Source organism: Mercenaria mercenaria, unplaced genomic scaffold (assembly GCF_021730395.1).
Source record: "Mercenaria mercenaria strain notata unplaced genomic scaffold, MADL_Memer_1 contig_573, whole genome shotgun sequence".
In the NCBI taxonomy this organism is placed as follows: domain Eukaryota; kingdom Metazoa; phylum Mollusca; class Bivalvia; order Venerida; family Veneridae; genus Mercenaria; species Mercenaria mercenaria.
The window spans coordinates 29,458-53,580 of record NW_026463453.1 but is presented as its reverse complement, the minus strand read 5'-3'; the positions used below and the strand labels follow the sequence as shown (position 1 = coordinate 53,580).

General features: G+C 34.6%; 3 protein-coding genes across 5 annotated transcripts in view; all 3 read right to left on the bottom strand.

The window, feature by feature from the left end:
- LOC128554620 (uncharacterized) overlaps positions 1 to 19,878 on the bottom strand; it is a 35,171-nt gene extending 15,293 nt beyond the window's left edge. The window contains exons 1-7 of one of the 3 annotated variants that reach the window (XM_053535906.1): positions 19,217 to 19,877; positions 18,811 to 18,864; positions 18,117 to 18,602; positions 17,136 to 17,192; positions 16,355 to 16,843; positions 15,830 to 15,869; positions 12,760 to 13,092 (exon numbers count right to left, since the gene is read on the bottom strand). In XM_053535906.1, the coding sequence (XP_053391881.1) occupies positions 16,446 to 16,843; positions 17,136 to 17,192; positions 18,117 to 18,602; positions 18,811 to 18,864; positions 19,217 to 19,862 (1,641 nt within the window). In that variant the 5' untranslated portion in view covers positions 19,863 to 19,877 and the 3' untranslated portion in view covers positions 12,760 to 13,092; positions 15,830 to 15,869; positions 16,355 to 16,445. Of the gene's footprint in view, positions 1 to 12,759; positions 13,093 to 15,829; positions 15,870 to 16,354; positions 16,844 to 17,135; positions 17,193 to 18,116; positions 18,603 to 18,810; positions 18,865 to 19,216 lie in introns of those variants that run through there. The other 2 variants (XM_053535904.1, XM_053535907.1) reach the window with 2 other exon arrangements.
- LOC128554619 (uncharacterized) lies at positions 494 to 11,809 on the bottom strand. The gene is made up of 3 exons (XM_053535903.1): positions 11,667 to 11,809; positions 11,127 to 11,433; positions 494 to 853 (listed from the first exon to the last, which is right to left on the bottom strand). Exons 1-3 carry the CDS (start codon positions 11,807 to 11,809, stop codon positions 494 to 496), a joined length of 810 nt encoding a protein of 269 aa, XP_053391878.1.
- On the bottom strand, positions 12,264 to 15,213 carry LOC128554621 (uncharacterized). The gene is made up of 2 exons (XM_053535908.1): positions 15,152 to 15,213; positions 12,264 to 13,092 (listed from the first exon to the last, which is right to left on the bottom strand). The coding sequence occupies exons 1-2, from the start codon at positions 15,211 to 15,213 to the stop codon at positions 12,264 to 12,266; spliced, it is 891 nt and encodes a 296-aa protein (XP_053391883.1).
- Positions 19,879 to 24,123: the final 4,245 nt, after the last annotated feature.

Sequence of the window (24,123 nt, the reverse complement as noted above, 5' to 3'; positions counted from 1 at the left end):
GGCAAGCGAACGTGAAGAAATCGTGAAAGATCATGTATTAATCGACTCCTTATCGTTTAGAAACTACCTTGATCGAAACAAAGATTGAAAAACAATACTTGAGTGCTGTTCGAAATCGCCACCCGATTGATGCCATCTGCTGTCCAGATTAATTCAAACTACCACTACCACCATCACTACCACTTCCACTTCTATTAGTACCTCTACAACCACCAAAACCACTACCACTAAAACCGCCTCGATAGCCTAGTGGTAGAGCGTCCGCTTCGAGTGCGGTTGACCGTGGGTTCGATCCCCTGCTACGTTATACCAAAGACGTGAAAAATAGTTCCAGTAGCTCCCTTGCTTGGCGCTCAGCATTAAAAGGGAAACTGGCTTCTCTGCTCTCATACCCACGTGAAGATTGATTCCATCAGATTATGAGGTGTCGAGAGTGATTACTTTAAGTTGTAGAATTTGCTTCACAACCTACCTAAAATAAATTATGTATAAACTAACTACTACTACCGCCACCACCGCCGCCACCGCTACTACTGCTACCACTAACACCACCACTACCACTATCACCACCACAAACACTAGTACTACTATCACCACCATTATAACTTCTACTACTACCATCATTACCACTACCACCACCGCTACTACCATGATCACGGCTATTACTTCTACTACCACCACCACTACTACCACCACTACTACTACCACCATCACTTCCGTTACCACCACTTCTACTAATTCGACCATCACAACCACTACTACTTTTTGTAATTTCTTTCTTTGAACTTTCTTTGTCATACTGTTGATCATTACGCCGTTTCAAACCGTGACGTTTTGATAATAAAATATGCTGCTAAATTTATTTATGGACTGCCTGTTTCTTTTCTATGACAGCATGTGGTCATTCGCCACACGTGTACATGAAACTCAAACATCGGTAATCCCCTGTGTATACATTTTGTAATTACATCGAGTATAAAACATCACTATACATTTTTATCGATGTAAGAGTTGGGGACATCCAATATAGCATTTTATTTTTCATCATGAAGGCCTATGCTGTAATTTTCGGAGAGCCGAAATGCAATGACGGAGAGCCGAAATGCAATGACGGGATTATCTATTACAATACATCTATATCATAAACACGGAGTACACATGGTATATTTGAATGGCCGGCTCCTGGGGGGTAGGAGGGTGGGGGGGGGGGGGGGGGGGGGGGGGGGGGTTAGAGGGGAATCCAGGATAGGTGGGTTCCGGTCCCCCTCCTGGAATGAGTTTAACTATAGCATAATTTGTATCATAGCTCGGTGTTTTCTCCTAACAAATTTAGTGCAGGTAAATCGTATAAACTGAGCGAAGGGTGCGGTAACTTAAAATGTGCAGTTATTAATTACGCACTGTTGGATAGGAAAATATGCCTGTGTGTCTAGAATAGGAAAAAAGCGAAGTGTATTTTATTGATTTTCTGCTCTCGCATTGGTTTATTTTACCTGGGCTTTACACATTAAGACTGTCGGGTAAACGATGTATACTCGGGGACTACGCTAATCGTTTACCCTTGAGTTAAAATGCTCTTTCTATAATTTGTATAATATGTAGTTTCATGCACTTTTATATCACAACGTATGTGATATATACGTTTCTGTGTAAACTGTCAAATATGACCAAACAAATATGTCACACAAGTTAAAGCATAGCAAAAGTTCCTTCTAGGGCACTTCTATATAAATATATAATGATCATCAGCTTGTAAAAGTTTGGTTGCAATGTCTGTTGGTCATCAGTGTCTGGAACCCCAGGATCAGACACAAGGACAAGACATTCCTACCTTATTGACATTCCGTATCCACCCTTTTTAATTAAGGAATCAGTGGCGCATTGGTTAGCAGTTTGGGTTACAACGACAGCGATCGATTCCCGGTTGTAGCTAATAACCCGACTAGTGTTCAGTGCTATGTGATTAACTTTACTTGGTACTGTTTCCAACATCAGTTGAATGCTGGGGAGATAAATATGACGCCCGCAGTGGGCTTGGCTGGAAATAAGTTGTTCCATCCATTCCAGGTGGAGCCTTTCGTCGACTACCCATGTTAAGTAGCGCTCCTGGGGCGTTACATTTTGCACCAAGGGTGCGTTTATTTCTGTACCAAAATGAAAAAAAAAATTATAAAATTTTGAAAAAGAAATATGTTGTTTTATACTGCCAAAAAATGTAAAGTAAGTATTTACGCTAGTTATTTATCAAAAATGTTTAAATCCAACAACGCAGTAAATCAGTTACCACTTTCAGTTGAGTAAATACGGCAATAAGACCTTGACCTCGTCAATCCTGTAAGTATTCCAAGGTCAAGGAGTTTGATTGAACAGCTTGAAATATAACCACAGCTTTCTTTTGAAATATTACATCAGGTTTCTAGGTCAGCTTCTCAGTCAAGTGTAACTTACCGAATTAAAGAGTTCTTTCTCAAGAGAAGGAACAATTAGACAAATGCCAATTTAACGGTCGAATATATCACAGACGTGTTACATATTCGATCGGCTCAACAAACGTACTGGTTGGGAACTAGTTTCCGGACAGGACCAGTACTGGACACATGTAATATCTGCTTTATTTCGTTGTTATTTACGTAATTGTTTCATCTAAATCATTTAGATGTGTTTTCTTCATGTCTACAACAAATCAATATATTACAAGGCTGTATAATGCCTGGTTTTATGATGATACCACGCCTGTGTTTACAAAACAACTTTCTGTCTTAACGGGGCATGAAGATAGCATTGCGCATGTGCAGAAGTTTACACTTGCCGAGGTACCAAGTGGGGAAGAAATAATTAAGCTACATATTGATTGGCTGCTGATGACATGTGCTACTTTTAATTTCATGGTAATAGTTACATAAAATGCAGGGCTTACGAATTTTATTCTATATCTATTGGAAATATCAAACATTCGTGTTTTTTATTATAGTTAACCTCGGTTTGCTTTCGTAGCTGCTATTGAACGTCGGGTATATTTCATGTGCCTTTTGTAAGAGATTAATGATATAGAAATTTGTAAAAATAGTTTAATTACTTATTTTGATATCAAAATAACAACAAAAGATCGTCAACATATTTGTCCGGCTACTGGTTTATCTTACGGGGAAAATAATTTCTTTCAGCGACCCCATTTGAGGCCCAATAGAACCCATATTTTACGTCACAACGTGATGCTGATTACAATATCGGATGCGGAAGGAGCTTAAGTTTGTGGGCTTTATTTACGTCAAAACATTTTTTAGGGAATAATGGAGCTATAATATGAAAATATGTCCGGAAAATGGTTCCGAACCAATAGCGTAAGAATTGTGTAGTTTTCAACATTATGACGTTAAGCGGCGCTGTTCGTTTATTCCAACATAAGACTAACGACTGCTCCTTGGACAGCAAAGTTGAAGGTCGACGATGGTGTTGTTATTTTAGCTTAATTCCAAGTAATAACGTTACATTTTAGCTACACTTTTCGGAAAATAGGGGTGCTATTCTACTCAGTAGGGGTCAGCGTGAGCTTTCTTGGTTAAAGTTTTTTGGCAGCATTTGTTTTTATCTATCTATCTATCTATCTATTTATACTGCAGCGCTCCTCTCCGTGAGTATTATGTGCAGTTGCGCGCCTTTTCTTTGTTACTATTGCTTATATCTTACTGTAACTTCACATTAACATTGTTCAGCATGCAAACAAAGTATGTGCTGTGTCTGGGCCCATTATACCCAATGTCAAGGTCACCAAGGTGTTATACTAAGATTATCTTTAAGGTTAAAGTTTTTCGGCAAATATTCTTTCTGTTATATCTTTGTTACTATAGCTTATATCTTACTTCAACTTGCCATAAACAATGTCCAGAATACAAACAAGGTAAGTGCAGGGTTTGGCCCATTATACATAAGATCAAGGTCACCAAGATGTTATTCTCTATATCGACATTATAGTATAAATCCCGTTTCCAGGTTTTAACCACCAATAAACGCCCGTTCCCGGTTTTACGGTGAGGGGGTATCGGCCATTATGCTATATAGCGGTAGTGTCCTTTTTTCAAGATTTAAACAAAGAAAACGAATAAAAAAGTATTGCAGATTATCATGAAACATTGTTGTAATTAAGATGTAGCAAAAATATCCTCAAGGTTTACTTTATTTTTGAAATTTTATCATTTATTCTATACTGCCGCTTCCGTGGCTCGATACCGAAGGTGAGAAATTATTCGCATTTTTCAAGGTAAACAGATTATTTTTGCAAAAATTTTGTTGCCGAGATCGTAGAATAGTATTTCCATTGTGAGAAAGTAAGAACTTTCCTAAATCCTTATCTTCTGGCAAAAATAATCGCAAATATTGTACACGGTCCTTATATCGGTTAATCTCGCCAGCCCCCACCCCACCCCACACCCTCCAACTCCAACCCCGCTTAATCCTATTTACGGAAAAACCGGAGAACGGGAGTTATCCTATAATGTTTATAGACATATTTTTGGTACTTTAAAAGATAAATGACTTGAAATTAAAAATATTACTTCATAATCATCATCTGCATGTGTGATTACAATCCCTATAACTACAATTGTATTTTCATACTTTTTTGGACAATCTTTGTTTTCTGAATATAAGTTTAACCCTCTGAGTAGTAGGGTCTTTTTATATCCTGGTGTATCTTCCTTTTAAAGTAGCGGTCTCTATATTGTTCGTTTGTTCGTTTTGGGTTTAACGCTGTTTTTCAACAGTATTTCAGTCATGTATCGGCGGGCAGTTAACCTAACCAATGTTCTATACCAGTACAAACCTGAGGCCACTATCTCGAAAGCTTATTCGTATTGTAGGTTAAAATATGATTTACGATAAACCTAAGGTAAGACTTAGGTAGCGTTATTCAGCTATCTCAAAACACCTCTTAACGCCCTCGTAAAGGGTTCGTAACTTAAGGTATTGTTAGTCAGTTACGATGTCGTAAGTCGTGGATAATCCATTTAGTGACGTCATTTTCAACTAACTGCACGTGTATCTGATAGACTACAGGCTGTCTATTGCTAAACATTATGAGAAAACTGTACATATTAAGTGAATTTTATCCCTTGCAACGGTGTAATGCCTACTAATATTAACATTTCATCAGACTTTATTCCGTAATAAAATAAAAACAATAATTGTTAATATTTATTCAGCGATGACTTCTAAAATGTTAAAGATGCCTTTTAATTTACACTCTATAAACTTTTGGTCATATACCAAGTTTTATAAGGAAAGTACGGCTTTATTTTAGACTAGGGTATCCATAACTGTTTTCAAAGAACCTTTCTACTAAACATTTTTTCAACTGTATCGACGTTGCCTTAAGATACCCAGCATCAGCACAGGAGCGTTGTCAAAACAGTCTATTTTACCGATAAGGCAAAGAACACTGTTGCAGTTTGCAATAAACAATGTCAAACCTTTGCCTTTTTCTGTGATAAAATTAGTGAGGTAACTGAATTTAGTATCCATGGGTTCCTTACACGTCTTAAGCTGTTCTCCACAAATACCTGGCAACTCCCCCTCATAAGTCAGGTGGAGAATGAATGACCTTAGATATAATGTCTTTAATCCAATAATTACGAAGAACAAGAACGCCTCGCCAGGTATTCGAACCTACTTTGAGATCTTGTGTGTTCTATGTATTATGCTAGCTGAGCGAGGATCTGTGTGTAGCGTTCAATTTTAAAAATCAATTATCACATGTTTGACGTCGCGGTAGTATAATAAAGCCAGTACATAAAAATGATAATACACTAATCGTAATAAAGCTTTGACGTCGACGTCGTTTATAGTATAGGAGACCTTGATCAAATTGACTTGTTTAATATAATAGTTAAAGAAAGTAGAAATTTTAATGTTTCGACAGGAAAAGCTAATCTGTGATAAAAAGAATATTTCATTTGCGACTTTCCACATTGATTTCATTTTACTCGTTGAATAAATTCAATATGAAAAGACACTAATGTATTACCCACTATACATCTTTAATCTATATAGAAGTTTCAGCCTGATTTTAATCTTGTTACTTTCTCAGGAATATTTACCATCAAAGAGTAAGTTTATGTTGATCGGACAGAAGTGGTTATATGTATACAAATATAGTACTTTTTGCACTAGGCGCGTCACAAGGCAAAAGTGTACATTACCAACTTTTGGTAACATCTCTAAACCGATAAAGCGGGACAGATCTACCTATCATAAAAATCAATAAAACCAATAATCCAATATCATCGCTACCGGACGGATTCGTTGATGATATGATTCCTGCAGAGGTTATTAAAAATGATGCATCTATTTTAGTGTTACATAGTTTATTTAATATCTGTTTTCAAACAGGAAAAATTCCAACTACATGGTCTAGAACAACTACATGGTCTAGAAGTATTATTAACCCAACACCAAAGTCTGGTTCTAAAGACCCCAGAGATCCATTGTCATACCGTGGTATTACATTAGTTCCAACTATGTACAAAGCTTATTCAAGTATTTTAAATGAGAGAATTGTGAAATGGACTGATGCTAATGATCTTATTGTCGAAGAGCGAAACGGTTTCCGCAGTACCATTGACCATGTCTCGAGCTTGACGAATATTATTGACACACGCAAGAAAAATAGACAGGCTACATTCTGTGCCTTCTGTCACAAGTATAAAATACCTCTCATGTTTTTCTGTATTTCATAACTTAAATTTCCATGTAAATTTCATTAAATTCGGTTCAGTAATAAGAAAGTTGATATTTTATAAACTTCAATAATTCATGTTTTTATCCCCAAAACCACTATAATGGGCCTCAAATTGTCAATTTCAATCCGCGCCAAAGTAGTCAGATTTCCCGGCTATATCGGGAATCCCGTGAAAATAAAAATAGTCATAGCACACGGATTAGCCGTGAGTCCCATGAAATTTAGTATTTGGCGGGACATTACCCTAGAAATAGACTGAACTAGATATGCCTTGCGCACACCACATTTCGACATTAGACGAATCTATGTCAGACTAATTTTTCTTGCTATAAATTTATGCTCGATCGAGGTAAGAAGTTTATTTGTTAGATTTTTGTATGATTTTTGAATTACGATTTTTATTTGGTAAATTTTTGTGCATTCTACAGAATTCTGTAACATTTACTTTTCGGCATGTGTTTTAGCTAGTTTCGGTATGTCAGGATAATTTATTAAATTTTTCAGACTTTTGTAAATTATTTCGAAAGAGGAGTCTAAAATGTTTCGTTTATATAAGATGTAAGATTTGTACTGAAATTTGTAACATGATATTTGTATAGTGCACTGTTGCAAAAACATATGTCAAACATTTCTTGTTATGGAACGCCATTACTGCATTGCATTGTAATGTGTAAATCTATATGGCAAGTCTAATACCATGTATGTAATATATTATTGTAATATGAAATTATGTAGCAGTCTATTGCATATACATACAATGACCGTTTTGTTGTATGGCATTAGATATTATATGGATGTCAACTATGATATAACGTTTGATTTACATTGAATTTTGTTAATTTGTAGTTGTAAATAATGGCTGCAGTTTATCATTTCCATTACTATATTTTTTCATCATAAACCTTTCATATCTTTTTCATACTTTAACTTTAGTCTTTTAAGTAAGTAATTTTTGTAATAATGAAAGTAATTAGTGACGTATTTTTATCACGTGACGTCTGAACTTAGTAGCACATATATTTTGTATAAGTAGCACTTATTATTTATGGGAGCCTACGGAGGTATGGTGTACCCAAAGGAGCAGTTTTATGCCCTGACTTATTTGTTTTACTATGGTGCTTACCATATGTTATATATTTTAGCTTCTTCCGCCAAACGATTTTACCTGATGATGTCATAACCCGGGAGTACAATGCCCGAGGTTCACTTGTCTTCACTCGCCTGGATGTGATTTTCCCAGCGCAGAGCTTTCGTCCCATGGTTGTGGCGTAAACCGCAAAGACGCTTATTTGTGTTATCCTCTGAAGTCAGCTCAGGGATGCAATCACCTACCACCATAGGGAGCCAAAATGGAATCAACGTATTCACGGTTTAAAGGGACTTGAAGATATGTTATATATTGTTTGTGCTACTTAAAGTTCGCAATTAAATGAAAGAACTGTGCCACGTCACATTAAAATGGAGCTGTCAGAACTTTGTATCTAGAGATACTGAACTTTGATTTTTTTTTCTTTCTTTCTTTTAATCAGTTTCTTTTCTATATATCATTTATTCATTGTTAATACTCATTTTATGTAAATAGATTTGTAAATATTGTAAAGGGTGTTGATTTGTTCTGATAGTTATTGCCGCCGGTACGGCCAGTCTTGTCACACCTTCTTTGACTTTCGTACAGCCTTTGATTTAGTGAACTGTGATTGTCTCTGGAATAAATTAGCTGATATTGGAATGTCGTCCAAAATGCTCTTTGCAGTAAGGTCGTTGTATCATGATATTTCATCCTGTATTCGAATCAATGGCCATTATACGGATTGGTTCTCTGTAAACACCGGTGTCCGTCAGGGCTGTTCATTATCAACGGTGCTGTTTAATTTATACATCAATGATTTGGCATTTTTGTTAAAGGATACTAGAAAAGGTATTGATATCGGTAATGAACGGACATGTATTTTATTGTACGCTGATGATATTGTTCTAATAGCGGAAAATGAAAGTGATCTTCAGCTCATGTTATCAATTCTCAATGATTGGTGTAGAAGTAATAGCATGTTTGTTATTGTTAGTAAAAGCAAAGTTGTGCACTTATGGTCCAATTCTGTACAACAGTCTAATTTTGTTTTTAAATGTGGTGATTATGATATTGGGTTTGTCAGTAGATATGTATACCTTGGCATTACACTCACTGAGCATGGACTATAATGTAACAGCAAAAGTGGTTGCTCAGAGTGCTGGTCGTGCCCTTCGGCTTCTCATTGCTCGCTTCAAACATAGTGGTGGCTTGCCCTATTGTGTCTATACAAAATTATATTACTCATATGTAGTCCCAGTCATAACATTTGGGGCTGTTATTTGGGGTGTGCGCACATTTTTATATATTAATGCAATACACCACAGGGCAATGAGATTCTTCATGGGCACATGGAAGTACACACTAAATGCTGCAGTGCAATGTGACATGGGTTGGAAGACTATTATAGTTGATCAACTGAAATCAGTCTGTAATCATTGGAATAGGTGTTTAAGGTATGATTCTGCTAGAATAAATTGCAAAGTGTTTAATAGGGCATTGAGTAAAGGGAATACTTGGTGTAGAAACTGGTCATTTACAGTGCAAGAGAAGTTAAAATCACTTAGTTTACATGCTTGCTTACATTTACCATTTTCACATAGTAAATTCATAGATGAACTAGATAGGTGTTATTTTATGAACATTTGGTTAAATGGAATACTGATGTTGATCAAACCATGAGAAAGCTTAGAACGTACAAGCTTTTTAAGAATACTTACGAAACGGAGCATTATTGTAAAATACTATGCCATTTGCTCACATATCATCTTTAGCTAAATTTAGATGTGGCATTGCCCCGTTGAAGATAGAAACAAGGCGTTATACTAATACACCTGAGCATGAGCGGGTCTGTCCGTTCTGTGTTGGTGGTGCAGTTGAAAAAGAAAAGCATGTATTGCTTGAATGTCCTGTTTATAGGTTGGAAAGCTAATTGCCAAGGTGAATGAGTTACATCTAGGAGATTTTAGTAGTCTAAACTAGTCTGAAAAAACTTAAATACTTGTTTAACCACCCAGAATTGACAAGGTTTTTAACCAAAACCTGTTTTGAAATATTAAAAGTTAGAAATGATTTGTTGTATTTAAAAAATATGTAGCATAATCATGTCTGAGATCTTAATGAGTTTTAAACCTTTTGAGATCCATTATTAGAGCTCAATGTGATAGTATTTTATAAAGTCAATTGTTGCTTTTAATTACTGTACAGCTGAATATAACTGTTTTACGCTAAGAAAATCTTTTTACTAGATATTTGGAGAAATTTGTTACTCTGTTCATTTCTGATTTAATCGGAAATGATACTTAGTATTTTATAACATTTCTCACTGGAGTACTTTTTGACACCTGTGACAGACAATATCAGTTTCCTAGTTAAATCAGTTTTAGCAAGTTTATAGACAACTCCATATGTTTTTGTTGTCATCTGTAACAGAGTTCCCCAAAGTTTTAATTATATAGTTGAATAAGTTTAGCAGAGTAAATTGCAATCAGATCGCAGTAGACTGGTTTTATTTTCATGGTAATATTATTCCCATGATGTGGATAATCAAAATTTTGGATACATGTTGATAGATTCGAGCGTCTGTCTAGTAATATAAAAGTAAATGGATGTATCACCTAACTTGTTGTATGCAGCTGTAGTTGGTCAATCTGTTATTCATTTAATTGGCACGGTAGATTATATTTTATTATACATGGGAATGGTTTTACTTTGGAAGGAACCCAGTTTATAGTGTTAGTCATAAAATTAATTAAACAAATAAATATATACATTCATGTTTCATTTGGATACACTCATGTACTCACTATGTCACTTACTCATCCGTATACGCATGAACTCACTCGATAACTTACTTATAAAATGACTAAAATCTTATCATTAGAAATATACAAATTGTGGTGTTAACCCGTCACAATCATAATAAAGATGATGTTTGTTGCACACTATGTTACAATAACATCCAACCAGAAAGTTGTTATTGAGCTTTCTAATTGCTAATATTTAGAATAAGACAGTTACAATACGGCATATTTACATTCTATAGTAATAAAAATAAGTTCTAAAATTGGTAAAAGAAAAAACAAGAAAAAAAAGACCTTGATTACAGGATCCTATCACATTAAAATGATAAAAACTAAACTAACTTGTTGCACTCCATATTGGAAAATAGCTAACCATTTCTATTTATATATTTAACTATGATGTATGTTTTCTTCTTTTAAACATTAAGTTGAGACAGTTAGCAACCGAGAATTGTAAACAGACTGAATTCATTAAAAATTCAAGTTTTTCGTTAGAGGTTAAAATGTAAAATTATGGGTCTACCCTATATTCTTTTTCAAACAATTCATGTCTAAGATCGCTATAAAAATTACAGTCTATAAGAAAGTGGGTCTCATCCTCAACGCGACTAGAGTCACAGTATACACAGAGGCATAAATTGAAAGGTATTTTTGGTTTGGCATATCGTGCAGATTCTATTGCAAGAGGGTGGTTACAAGCCCTGAATTTGGCTAGAATACGGCGTTGTTCCCTTGACATATTTAACAATATACATGGTTCAGTTTTAAATACACTTTTATATGTTCTATATGTTCTTAATTTGTTACTATTACTTGCATTTCTGTCAGCACTATATAAAGAATTGTTCCAATTAACAATATCTAATAACTTCTGTTTCGCGATTCTAATACAAGTTGCTTTGCATGGCTTGTTTAATAGCATATGCTCACTTATACCATTCTTTTCAAACAAATTCATGGCGTATTTTCCCCCTGATTTGCCTTTATTAAAAGATATCATATGTATACATTTTACAAATCTATCATTTTCCATGTTTCTTAATCTACACCAAAGTCTGATTACCTCAACATGCTGCTTGGATTGAGCTCTTGCCCAGCCCAAATCTCCGCTGACTGCCACGTTGGGGCATTTTTACCTACACCTAAAAATAAACGTTTTGCTTTATTCAAACGGTTTCCACCTCTGGAAATTTTCTGTATCCTCATTTACAGGCGGGCGGTTTGCTAATCGATATACTTGAATGAAGTTTTAATAATTATTAAAGTTGGAACAAGTCGAAAATTTATATAATACTTTATTAATTGTCAAATAAAAGTAATACATGTAATTAAGAATATGAATATGTTATCTAAAATATTTAGAAATCGTTACATTTTATACATCGAACACATAGATTTATTTTCGTTTTAATACATGAAACATCATGCTAACATATATCTATATATAGAAAAGAAATATTTACGCACAAGAAACTGTCTGTAAATAAAATAAATATTCAAAAATATGAATATGTTATCTAAAATATTTAGAAACGTATATACTCCCTCTCTACGCGCTTTCTTTCACATATTATGAACATTAATGCTTTAAACGTTACTTTCAAGTTACTGATTTTATTTGCTGTATATATTTCACAGTCAACTCAGATATGTTTCATCACTATAGTTTTAAAACATTGATATTATCATCAGCACCAGCTACTACCAAAGTTGTATTTTCTTTATCAAAACACAATGTTCTTGCCCAGTATATGCAATCAGGTCCTGATATGATTCCTAGTTTCTTCTTACCATCAGAACTAAATTGTAGTATCTTGTATGAGCCTTGGTAAGATACCAAGACATGACCTTCACCATCTACACAAACTCCACTTACTTCACCGGATTCTGAATCAGTAAATGTGTGCAGGTGGTTTCCTGAGCTGTCAATGGTTGTAAGTTTGCGAATCCAGTTTGAGATGTATATCAAACTGCCATCATCACTTAGTGCAATATTTTTGAAACTGGTCATATCAAAATTATGAGTATATAAAATACGCTGCTTTATACCGTCTTTACTGTATATATAGACGGACCTGTTATCTATAACATATAACTGGTTATTGAGATAGGTCACTCCCCTACAAGGATGACCTGCATCAACAGACTTGGTAAGTGTCATACCTCCCCTAATATCCACAAACTGCAGTTTATTGGAGTTCAGTGTTACTGCAGCTGTATTGTTATCGATATAACAAACACCATAGGGTTTGTCAGACATATAACACACACTGATCACCTGGTACATGTCATTGAGTTTCTTCAGATTGTGGTTACCGTTGTCTGCTAACACAATATCCCCAGAAGGTAAAAGGCAGCAACCTTCGATACAACATCTTACTGTGTCACCATTTACCCGAATGTTACTCTTACGTGTATCCTTGACTGACCATACATTGGAACCTGTAAATAGCTGCGCTGATGGAATGCTTGCCTGGTTATGTGTTACTCTAAAATGAAGAATCAAGACATGTCAGACCAAAATGTTAATTTTGTAAAAATAATGATAACATTTAATTGTATTGTATGACATCTTTCAATCAACACATCTGGAACTGCATCTGGTACAATGCGCTTTCTCAATATTTTTAGTCTATATCTAATTAATTTACTGAAAGTGCAGAGAGTAGGTCTGAATCTTATGCATGAATTCTTCTATAGCATGTGTTATACAAACTGTACAATAAGGTATTTTAAAAAGGCATTGAGTTGTAGTTAGTTTTTGACTCAAATTCAAATTATTAGTTTCATATTATCATGATTATATGTGTCCGTTATCAAACTAGCTATACATATCTATAAAAATAAAAGCTATGGATAGATATTCTCGCAAAAATTATCTTTAAACACGCTTGTAATTCTCGAAACTTCAACCTGTTGGGCCAACACATGTTCGCAAGTATAACAGCTCATGGAAACAATTTTGATATCTTCAAATGTTAACTGCTTTTATATTCTCACGAAATAGATGAATTGTAAAATGTACACGTATGAAGCCATAAGGTATAGTAAATAAACATGCCTTCATAGAAATATGCATGACTAACGTAAAGAAATTCTTTGCATTTCACAAGTATAAAATACTTTGTTGCTTACTATGGCGAATAAGTGTTTGAATTTTCAACTATATTTTGAGAATCTCTAATATTACGTTGTTGTTATAAAATGGGTAAGTGTAAAAAGAGGCTATAATTTCATCTAAATAAGAGTTATGAAACCAGGCCGTGAAAAGAAAGACATTTATGGACGCCGGGTGTGTCGCAATAGAGTTAATGACTTTCGGCAATTCGAGCTTAAAAGATACTGTCTCATGTTTCTTATTCTATCTTTTCTTTTTTTTATCATTTGTTTTTTGTAGACTTAAACTGCCGATGAGCACGCTAAAATTGGACACATATGTTAGTAATCGGAGTATTTGCAGATAGGTTCGAAAAAGGCCCGTTGTTTGTCCGCTATAAAATAAGTGCCACATCAGTTTGTTTTTATCTATATTATGGTAATGCGTGAAAAACGAGAATATCAATACATCCGGACATAACCTTACCTTTTCATGCGTGATTTCTTAAACGAAACAAGTAATAGCACAATCGCCGCCATAAATAAATGTTTATTAAATGTGTAACATATTCTTTATCTGGTTGTAGGTGCTGATGATAATATGAGGTGCAAGGGGTAACTCTTTCTAAAGGCGACGAGGGTGCTCTGCAGAGATACCATACAATCAGTTACCCGAGAACCGGATATTCCGCCTTTAGAGCCTATGATGGATTTTTTTTTCTTTTTGGCATGTTCAACAAATAACAGTTAAATGAAATCAAACTAACAGTTTAACCCTATATTCTTACAGTATGCAGCGTTTAAAACAAAGCACATGATATTTACGTCTGTAGACAGAACGAAAAACCGTTGTTACACTGGTGAACAACAACGTAAAGTTCCCGTCTAGTTGTACCATATATATTCTTGCATACCAGACCTAGATTTCCGGTAGTTTTAACGGTGCTGGAAAAATTCATCTGACACCCCGGGGTGCAAGGGTGCAAGATGACTCTCGTGCTTTAAATGACGTATTAAGAACTACACATATTTGGAAGGTGGTTGTAGTAATTTATAACTTATTTTAAATAAAAAGCTGAATAAAAATCCAATACCTTGACGGTACCTCTTGGTATATTTCTCGATTCAAAACACGTTATTTTATCAAAAAGTCATAACGTTACGCTGCAACTGATAAAACAATACCGGAACCAAACATTGTTATTTGTCTTTGGAACGTCATATGACGTCTTTCCTGTTTACGGACGTTGGTTTCCCGCGCTTTGTTTAAATACGCTGCTATAAGAAATAGTTCTAAAATGAAAGCCGTTCGATTGACTTTATTTTTATCATTATTTCTTGATATCGGTATGCAAGAAAAAGATTCTGTCACTGGTTATAGGTGCATATGGAAATATCCGGCTCTCGGGTAACTGTTTAGGCGGGGAGCCTCTTTACCGCCAAATCAGTTACCCTCGAGGCTGGATATTCCTATCTGCACCTACAACCAGTGAAAGAATCTTATAGCGTTGCATTATGTATTTTCCTATTTTCGTAAAATAACGTTTAACGACTTGGGAAATGTGTTATTAGTAACGACTAACGAAGAAGAATTATTTATCCAGTTTAAACGTAAAAGAATACAAATTACTGCTCGCATCTAACAACATTTATATAAATTATAAATACGTCATTTCCAAGAGGTTCATCTATCTTTAGAGGTAACCTTCAACAATATGGGTAACCTTCAACAATATTTAACTAAAGTTTGAATATTATAATATAGGTCAAGTATTCTTATGTTATTAAGCAGAAACGAAATTGTTACTCATGGACAGACCACCAGACGTACATACAAAGAAGACAGACAGAGTTCCTGCACCATCGGCGTATAAAACAACAAACAAAATTCCGGTATCTCTCGTACATCGTCGACACCTTTAAAACTTAAAACCCATGGCCAAATGATATCCATGACCAAATGACATCTTTCTAATATGAAATGATATCGGTCCAAAAATAATAATATATGGATTTGTTTAGCTTTGTCGTTTATTCACTTAGAACGTCTAATCATTTCCTGATAAAATCTTATATAAAAACAAGTAAGTCACCAAAAACAATGAGTGTTTCAATTCACCCTTTTTATACCTTTGTTGTCCATCAATCTGAAACTGCGGGCCTGCACCAACTGAAAAATAAACAGTAACTCTATCACTACTCTCTTGCTGGATGCAGAATTTTGCAGGCGTGCAATTGTCACGAATGAATTACGAATTGTACGTTAACACGTACCACTTGTGTAGATAAGATGATTTGCAGAATAAAACTTTTAGCCCACCACTGTTCTGTCGAAAATGTTTGTGCCTTGAAATTCTGCATTAATATCGGCATTTTTGTTTAGGTAGCTTAGCTAGGTGGTCGTTGGTTTTTAATTCTATAAGTAGGTTACCGTTTCGCCAAACTTGTCATAAGCGAATTCACAACGTGAAATAAAATTTTGATTTCTTAAAAAAAGTTTTAACAAGGGCCAGCGTTTGTTTATATGTAGTACATAAAAAGAACTTAAACGAATTAAAAATATATTTCATAATAATAATTTTACAGGACTTGAACATTACTTTGAGATAAAAGCATAAAACGAAGATCATATCAACATTCAAGGTTCCTACTTACGTTCTGTATTTTGAAGTTCCATCTCCTGCTTAATGACAGTAGTACGTGCTGGTATGTCTACTCTGTGGTCAAGAATAGGATGTGATGAAATCTAAGAGCAACATTTGTCCAGTTTGCTTTTTTCGCACGTGATTATCACGTTCATCTGTCCTGCCGTAATGGCGTTATACAAATGATCAAACATGCTTAACCAGTTGTATATGGTTTTCTCATCGTAACAATACTTTCCGGCAAACTCATCAATAATTATCAAGCATATGTTTTGAAAATCAATTTTCAAAAAATCACTTGGTTTTGTAAGAAGGGAACATTGTGAAGGCTGATAAGAAGACGCCAACGCAACTGCTACTGATGTTTTTCCGCATTTTCTCGGCCCCGTCAGCACAATGGCTTTCTTTGCTTTAAATTTGTCTCTTGCCTCTTTAATTACGCTTTCATTTTCTTGACTGCTGGAGATGCTATACTGCTTCAGGAAGTTGCTCGTCAGTACTTTTGTTAGAATAAAAATATATATAGGTCAATTAAACCCTATCTAATATTTCAATTATTTATAAAAAATGTTTATAAGGATTTTAGCCAAGTCATATAGATACTGATTCGTGATATTGCGTTTCGCTATTTTTACAGAAACAAAAATGTACTAAATAGCTAAATGTGAATTAATCTCTTTTTCAAAGTATCACATAACAAAACAAAACGCTGTTATTATTGTTAAATATAAAAATTAATGGTAAGTTTAAATATGACCAATTATAGTTCTTGCTATGATATAATGAATTACCTCCCAAGTTGTTGGCAACTGGAAAACAGTTCGAGGTCATATTCTGATTTCTACACCCTGAAAATTAACACTAAATACAAATATATTGCAAAGAGATGCATATTCTTCATAATATATGTTATTAATTTCATGAAAAATAATGGACAAGAAATCAAACAGATTAAACAGGGCATGTCAGAAGCTAGGAGCCTTCTTGCATTGTATCATGACTGAACCTTCTAAACAACAATAAAAACTCATGATTTGTGAATTTCAGCTCGTAGCTAGAGTAACATCATGTAATTTCAAAGGCGCATAAAACAAACTATAGTTCCGGTTTATGTTATTATCTATAGCGTAACGATATGTATTTTCTCTAAATATCTATAAACTATAAGGACAAAGCGCTTCAATCAAGTTATCAAGTTTCACGTACAAATTACCAATAAATGCCTAAAAGCCTAGAAACGTTAGACGGACGCTTTATTATGGAAACAGACACCCGAATGAATAATGAAAGTAAGTATTACATGGGAATACCAGGACTGCTACTGGTTAAGAGGCACTGGAAACATTTAACTCTCTAATTAATATACTATATAAAGTTTCTTATTAGTAAAAAAGTTTCAAATTAAATTTATTTTAATATCAAACCATTTATCATTTAACAGGAAAACACACCATAAGTTTTCGACTTTCAGCTAGAGTTCTAAATATTGTCTTGTTATTGTGATTGTTTGTGACAAGATGTTTAAATATCAATCCATGCAAAAAGAGTTATAGACCGGATAAGAAAAAGGCCCATCAATCATTGACCTCTTATTATGAACTCGAACTTTAAGTTAAGGATCTTAAGTTAAGGACCTCACAAACTTAGTAACAAGACGAAGAAAGATAAAATGACAAACCGAGAGCAAGCGTACATCCTTCATAATTAGCTTTTAATCAATAGCGGACTAATACGTCAGAGATTTGATTAAATCATAATTGATTTTGTCATACCAAGGGTAAGGTCCGCCGGTCGTGATTCACTTGTATCATCAAAAACCTTCACTATTTCTTCCAGGATGTCATGATCGTGATATTGTTTGCACTCTGTCAGAATCGTCAGGTCTGTTACTATGACTAGGTCTAAAGTTTTGTTCTCATCTCCTTTTGTTGTATGCATCATGCTGTTGAATATATCTGCCATAGCTTTAGCTTTGTTTTCATCATACGAGAAACTTCCAAACGGATTTCTGCACAGGACGAAGTCAACGTCTTCGGGGTCAATATGGCGCCAGTCCGACGACTCGTGCATCTCGACACTTCGTTTGTAATTATAACCCATTCCTTTAATGGCTGCAAGTGCTGTTTCAAAATAAAGACGATTGTAACTTCCGGTTACAACCACATAGTGATTGTTTCTAAGTTTTGTTCTGATGTCGGCAACTTCTGAAGGTGCATTGAAATCTTCTGGTAATTCATTCATTGTTGTTTCAAAACTAGCTGATTCAGGAAAAGGAAAAATATTAGCATATAAAGCGTATAAAGATAATATATATATAATACTCGTTTAATCAAAAATATTTAATGCCAAAGCCGCAATAGAGACGTAGTTCAAATAGTTTAAAATGTTCTTACTAATTTCTGTTCTAAAATTTTCATCTCTGTTAATGTAATGACAGAAACAATAACTGTGAAAATAATAACTAACCTTGAAGCTTTGCCAGTATGCCATCAGCAGTTTTAATTCTTTTATTTTTGTCGCCTGAAGCAAATATATGTTTTTGTTATGTTTTTTCTTTATTTAATCATATTTTATTGCTTCAAATTGAAACACAAATACACAAATCACATTGAAACTGGCAAGCTTATTGTAACAAATTATTGACAGTATCATTAATTCAACATAACAATAAGCATACAAACATTACAAAAACATAATACCATTATTATTGCATTAGATTTACGACTAAAATATTTTATCTACTAATCCATTGTTATCTGTTAAATAGAAAGTCAGTAGGTCGTTCACTGAGTTTAGATAAATTTGATTAATCAGAAATTATCTGATGCTAAATACTAATAATTTCATGTTCAAACGTTTCTAGTACATTTACCTGAAGGTCCGGGTTTTTGAACAGTCACTTGTCGAAGAACTGAAGTCGTCTCCTTGGTATTTGACTCGATGTCATCTAACTTGCTTTGCATTTGTTTAATGGTTTCTTCGTACCACTGGCGTAGAGTATCCCCAAGGTTTGGAAGGTTATTGCTTTTAGCATTTTCAATTTTCTTTCGAAACAATTCTTCACGCCCCGCACTAAACACCTGCTTTGCTATAGCAATAGTGGCAGTGTCAAGACGTCTCCAGTAGTCATCAAACTCTTTGTCTGTCATATTTGAAGTGTTTGGGAGATGCTGCAACTCGTTACGTATCCCGCGAATTTCATTCTTCATGAGAAATATATCAAGGGGTTGTATGCTTGTCTCGAACATTTCCGTAATCAATGTAACAAGAAGTGTAACATCCCATTGGTCAACGTTAGCGGTGCCATGACCAGGATATAGTAAATCATACTGATCTTCTCTGATCCTTTTCTTCCTTTTCAGCTGCATCACATCCGGGTGCCTGTGAGCAAGATATGCATCAACGGTTGTATAAGAAGATCCTGCATCTTTATTAGCAAGCTTGATGAAAAATTCTCGTAAAGGTTCTGGACAAATGTTCACCACAAAGCACACAAGCCTGTAGTATTTATCCGCCATCTATCAAATATAAATAATAAGAAAATAGCTGAAAAATTTTAATACATAAATAGGTTTAATAGAATATCTAAACAGTGACCAGTGAAATGGGACTAGTGCCCTTTTACCAGGGAAAATACGACGGAAAGTCTATGGTCGTGCAATTTTGAACTGTTACAGAAAACAAAAATCCTAAAGGTTTCCAGTCATTATTGTTTTGCAACTGTTTTACATATTATTGAATTCATTTATCACTTAATTAAACGTCTTCTTTTTAAACAAAATTGGGAATTTTCAGACTGAACGAGGGAAATACTTATTATTTCAAGGAAACTTGGGATCAAATGAGGTTAAAAGTTATTTAGCAAAAAAGGAAAATTATATACATCTAAAAGCCTTTCAGAAGGAAAGTAAAATATCTTTATACACTTTATTTATACTTATGAACTTTGCATGGTATAAAAGACAGGTAATTTTATATGACATAGAAAATTAAGCAAAGATTCAGTAAACATATTCAGGTGTAGGAGGTAAGAAACAAGCGAAAGTTGGCAGTATACCTTCGTATAATGATCGGTCGTTTAAAACGAAATATTTACATGCACTCTATAGTTTGGATAGATAGAAAAAAAAATGTTTGAATAAACACATTTGTGCAAACTTGGCATGGAGAAGGGACTTTTCTGAAAGGAATCATAAAGTATTTGGAAACTAATAGTGCTATTTGGTATCTATTTATACTTGTATTAGTGTTGTTAACGCTACGGTTGATTTTACTTTTCTGTCGAACATTCTAATCATTATGAAAGCAAACTGAAAATACTACTTGACAGAAAGTGAAAGCCCTTCTATTCAAAATCTTTACGGATATTCTTGCATAAAAACTACTTTTGTCACTAGATCCAGGCATGTATTAACGAGAGAAAAACATGTGATTCATGTGTTGTTAATACACGATTGTTATTTGTGAAATGCTGTGGGGTGGCCGAACATTCTTGCGCAGATGGCCATCTTGTGTCTGCGTCTTGTCTTGTTAATAAAAAAACCCTTCTCTTTTGTGTACAATAGATACAATCCAGTCCATTGTATGCTTAGCTGTATTAGTTACGAACAACAAACGCACAGCAATCAAACTAATAGAGCCACACATGTGTTTGCAATGTACTCGCTTACTTCCCGTGTTTACTCTCTTTCAAATTCGGCGTTAGGAAAAAGAAAAAAGTTGTTTCTTTATCTTTAATAACCGTGAATGTACTGAATAGCATAAAACTTGTGAAATTGCTTATGTTTAGAAATCATATCAACGGCTTTTTACAAGTATTAATTTGTATGTTTTAATTTCTCACAGAATTAATATATGTCTTGGAAGCAGGTAAACACGTTTATACTTAAATTACCTGTTTGTACTCTTAAACAAGAGCTCATAAAACATGAACACCCCAACCCCCACCCCATTGATGCATTCAGTAACAGCACAAGGAACAGAAATTATCCGGTCATTGTTCACTAGATGTTTGATGTACTAGCCTCAATAGATATTTGTGGGTTAATTACCTGTCATAAGTGACCTCCGTATCAAATTTGAATGTGATCTTAGACGAAAGCATTCTTTAGTTATTTGGCAAAACAGTTCTACAGTTCTGCGTAAATGTTTGACCTATGACCTACTGACCTCAAAATCAATAAGGATCGTCTGCTGGTCATGATCAACCTCCAAATTACGTTTCGTAATCCTAGACCCAAGCGTTCTCAAGTTATCGTCCACAAACTGTTTAACTATTCCGGGTTACATATTGACCTCAAAACCAACGGGTAATCTGCTTGTCTTGGTCAACCTCCCTATTGGATTTCGTGATCCTAGGCCCAAACGTACTCAAGTTATCTCCAGAAACTGTTCATATGTTCCGAGTCACCGTGACCTTGACCCTGACCTACCGGCCTCAAAGTCAATACGGGTCATCTGCTGGTCAAGATAAACCTCCCTATTGAATTCGTGATCCTAGCCTCAAGCGTTCTCAAGTCACCTCCTGAAACGGTTTAACTGTTCCAAGTCACTATGACCTTGACCTTTGACCTACTGATCTCAAAATCAAGATGTGTCATGACCAACCTCCCTATCAACTTTAATTATTCTAGACCCGAGCGTTCTTGAGTTATCATCCGGAAACCGTAGACCTGTTCTTAGTCACTGTGATCTTGACCTTTGAACTACTGGCCTAAAATCATAGGGGTCATCTGCTTGCCATAACCCACCTCCCAACTTTACACAGGTGTTCCGAAAGGACACCTCTGTTAAACCAGATAATAAAAGTTTTCACAGGTTGTTCATAAACCAAACAATTTGTGCAAAACTTTGGATTTTTGTTCGATTTTTCAAACTGAATAAATTGTTAGCGAATATCTCAAAACATAACGATCATGTTTGGCTCAGAAATTGTAAATGTAAGCCATGGTCATTCCTTGACAATTTGCAAGAATTTGCTTCGTTTTAATAGAAATAAATGAAAAACTTTACCTACCGATTTACAGCTGGGTTACATTTCCAGCTGGGTTACATTTCCAGCGGGCGTCAGGATAGCCGGTTATCCAGTGTGACATTTACCTTCTAGGTATCGATTATTACATATTTGATGTATATGAAAAGTCATAATAATTTTTTTTTTCTTTTTTTTACTTAGAGAAGTTTATTATTACGCTAAATGTGTTATTGTTTCTTCTTTAGAAATTTAATCAAGGAGACTTGCAGGTATTACATGTGTTAAGGATAAACGGCACAGTTGCTTATGCGTATATAGGCAAAAATTTCCTACGGACAGAGTTTAAAGAAATTCTTTCCGTAGGAATTTTTTGCCCTATATACATATAGGAAACGTTCACGTTTCCTCTTAACTTAGGTAAATTACTCAATACAGAATGTATGCCTTTATCGCGCTTAATAGTGTTGAATAACATATGTACCAAATAACGGATTGAGATAAATATATATATATATATATATATCTTTGGTTTACTCTGAAAAAAAAATCTGGCCTTCAAGGTCTGACAAAAAATCTAAATAAACGAATTTGTCAGAAGTCCCTTTATGCATTATACCAGTCTAAGGCGTAAAAAAAATTGTTTGTTTCCGGTATCCCGACATACCCTAAATTTTTGGCCCGACCCTAAATGTTTTTATGGCCTTGGAGAATTTTTTTTTTCAACTTTTTAACAAAAAGATGCAAAACTGCACTTTTTATGCTTTAAACATGGCCAGTGATGTTAGAAATCAACTTACTGAAGGCATAACCCCCTTATTTGTAATCATTTTTTGACAAAAAAATAATTTCCGAAAAGTCTCCCTTAATAAAAATAATTTCCAAAAAAAAAACATTTCCGACCTACCTACCCTAATTTTTTTGAGCATGTTACCGGAAACAAAGATTTTTTTTTTAGGCCTAATGTAAAACTTTAGTTGGCAAACTGATAAATATACTTGTTACCGATATTAGATTTAATTATAAACTGAAGTTCATTTTTGGGAACCCAATATGGAAATCAAAGGAAAACCCCAGTGGAAACCCAAAAGTTCACGAACCTGTGCTGTATACACCTAAACTAATGTAACATAAAACTGTCTCATAACATTTACCGAATACGCTGTATTATAAAGATTTTGCTCTCATTATACTATTTTTTGTTTGTTTGTTTTGGGTTTAACGCCGTTTTTCAAAAGTATAAATCAGTTATGTAATGGCGGGCAGTTAAAGACCCACCACGACCTAGTGACCTACTTTTTTCACTCACAAAAACTTAATGAAAATCATTCTTGAAATACAGGATATGTACAGTTATGCTACAAGTTTTTAGGTGGACAATTTAGGCCATTCCTGAATAAATGTGTTCTGACAACTTCATCTGCAAACTTATTCAGTCATTTTCTTTTCAGCATAATATAGATGAATAACTATCTTAATTACACTGTACGTAGAAACAAAATGTGATTGAAATTTCACTATATACACTGATTTCTGTACATATTGCTACAGTTATTCAATAAAATGTTAAGACATACAGTTATTTTGTGGTGCCTCTTTAACCTAACCAGTGTTTCTGGATTCTGCACTAGTACAAACCTGTTCTCCACAAGTAACAGCCAACTTCCCCACATGAATTAGAGGTGGATGACGAATGATTTAAGACACGCCGTCGCGGAGAACATACGGCCGCGACTCTGCGCTCTCCCTATTGAACTAAGCGGGCGGGTTAAGATATATGGCAGTAGAAAAACAACTCTCAATACATA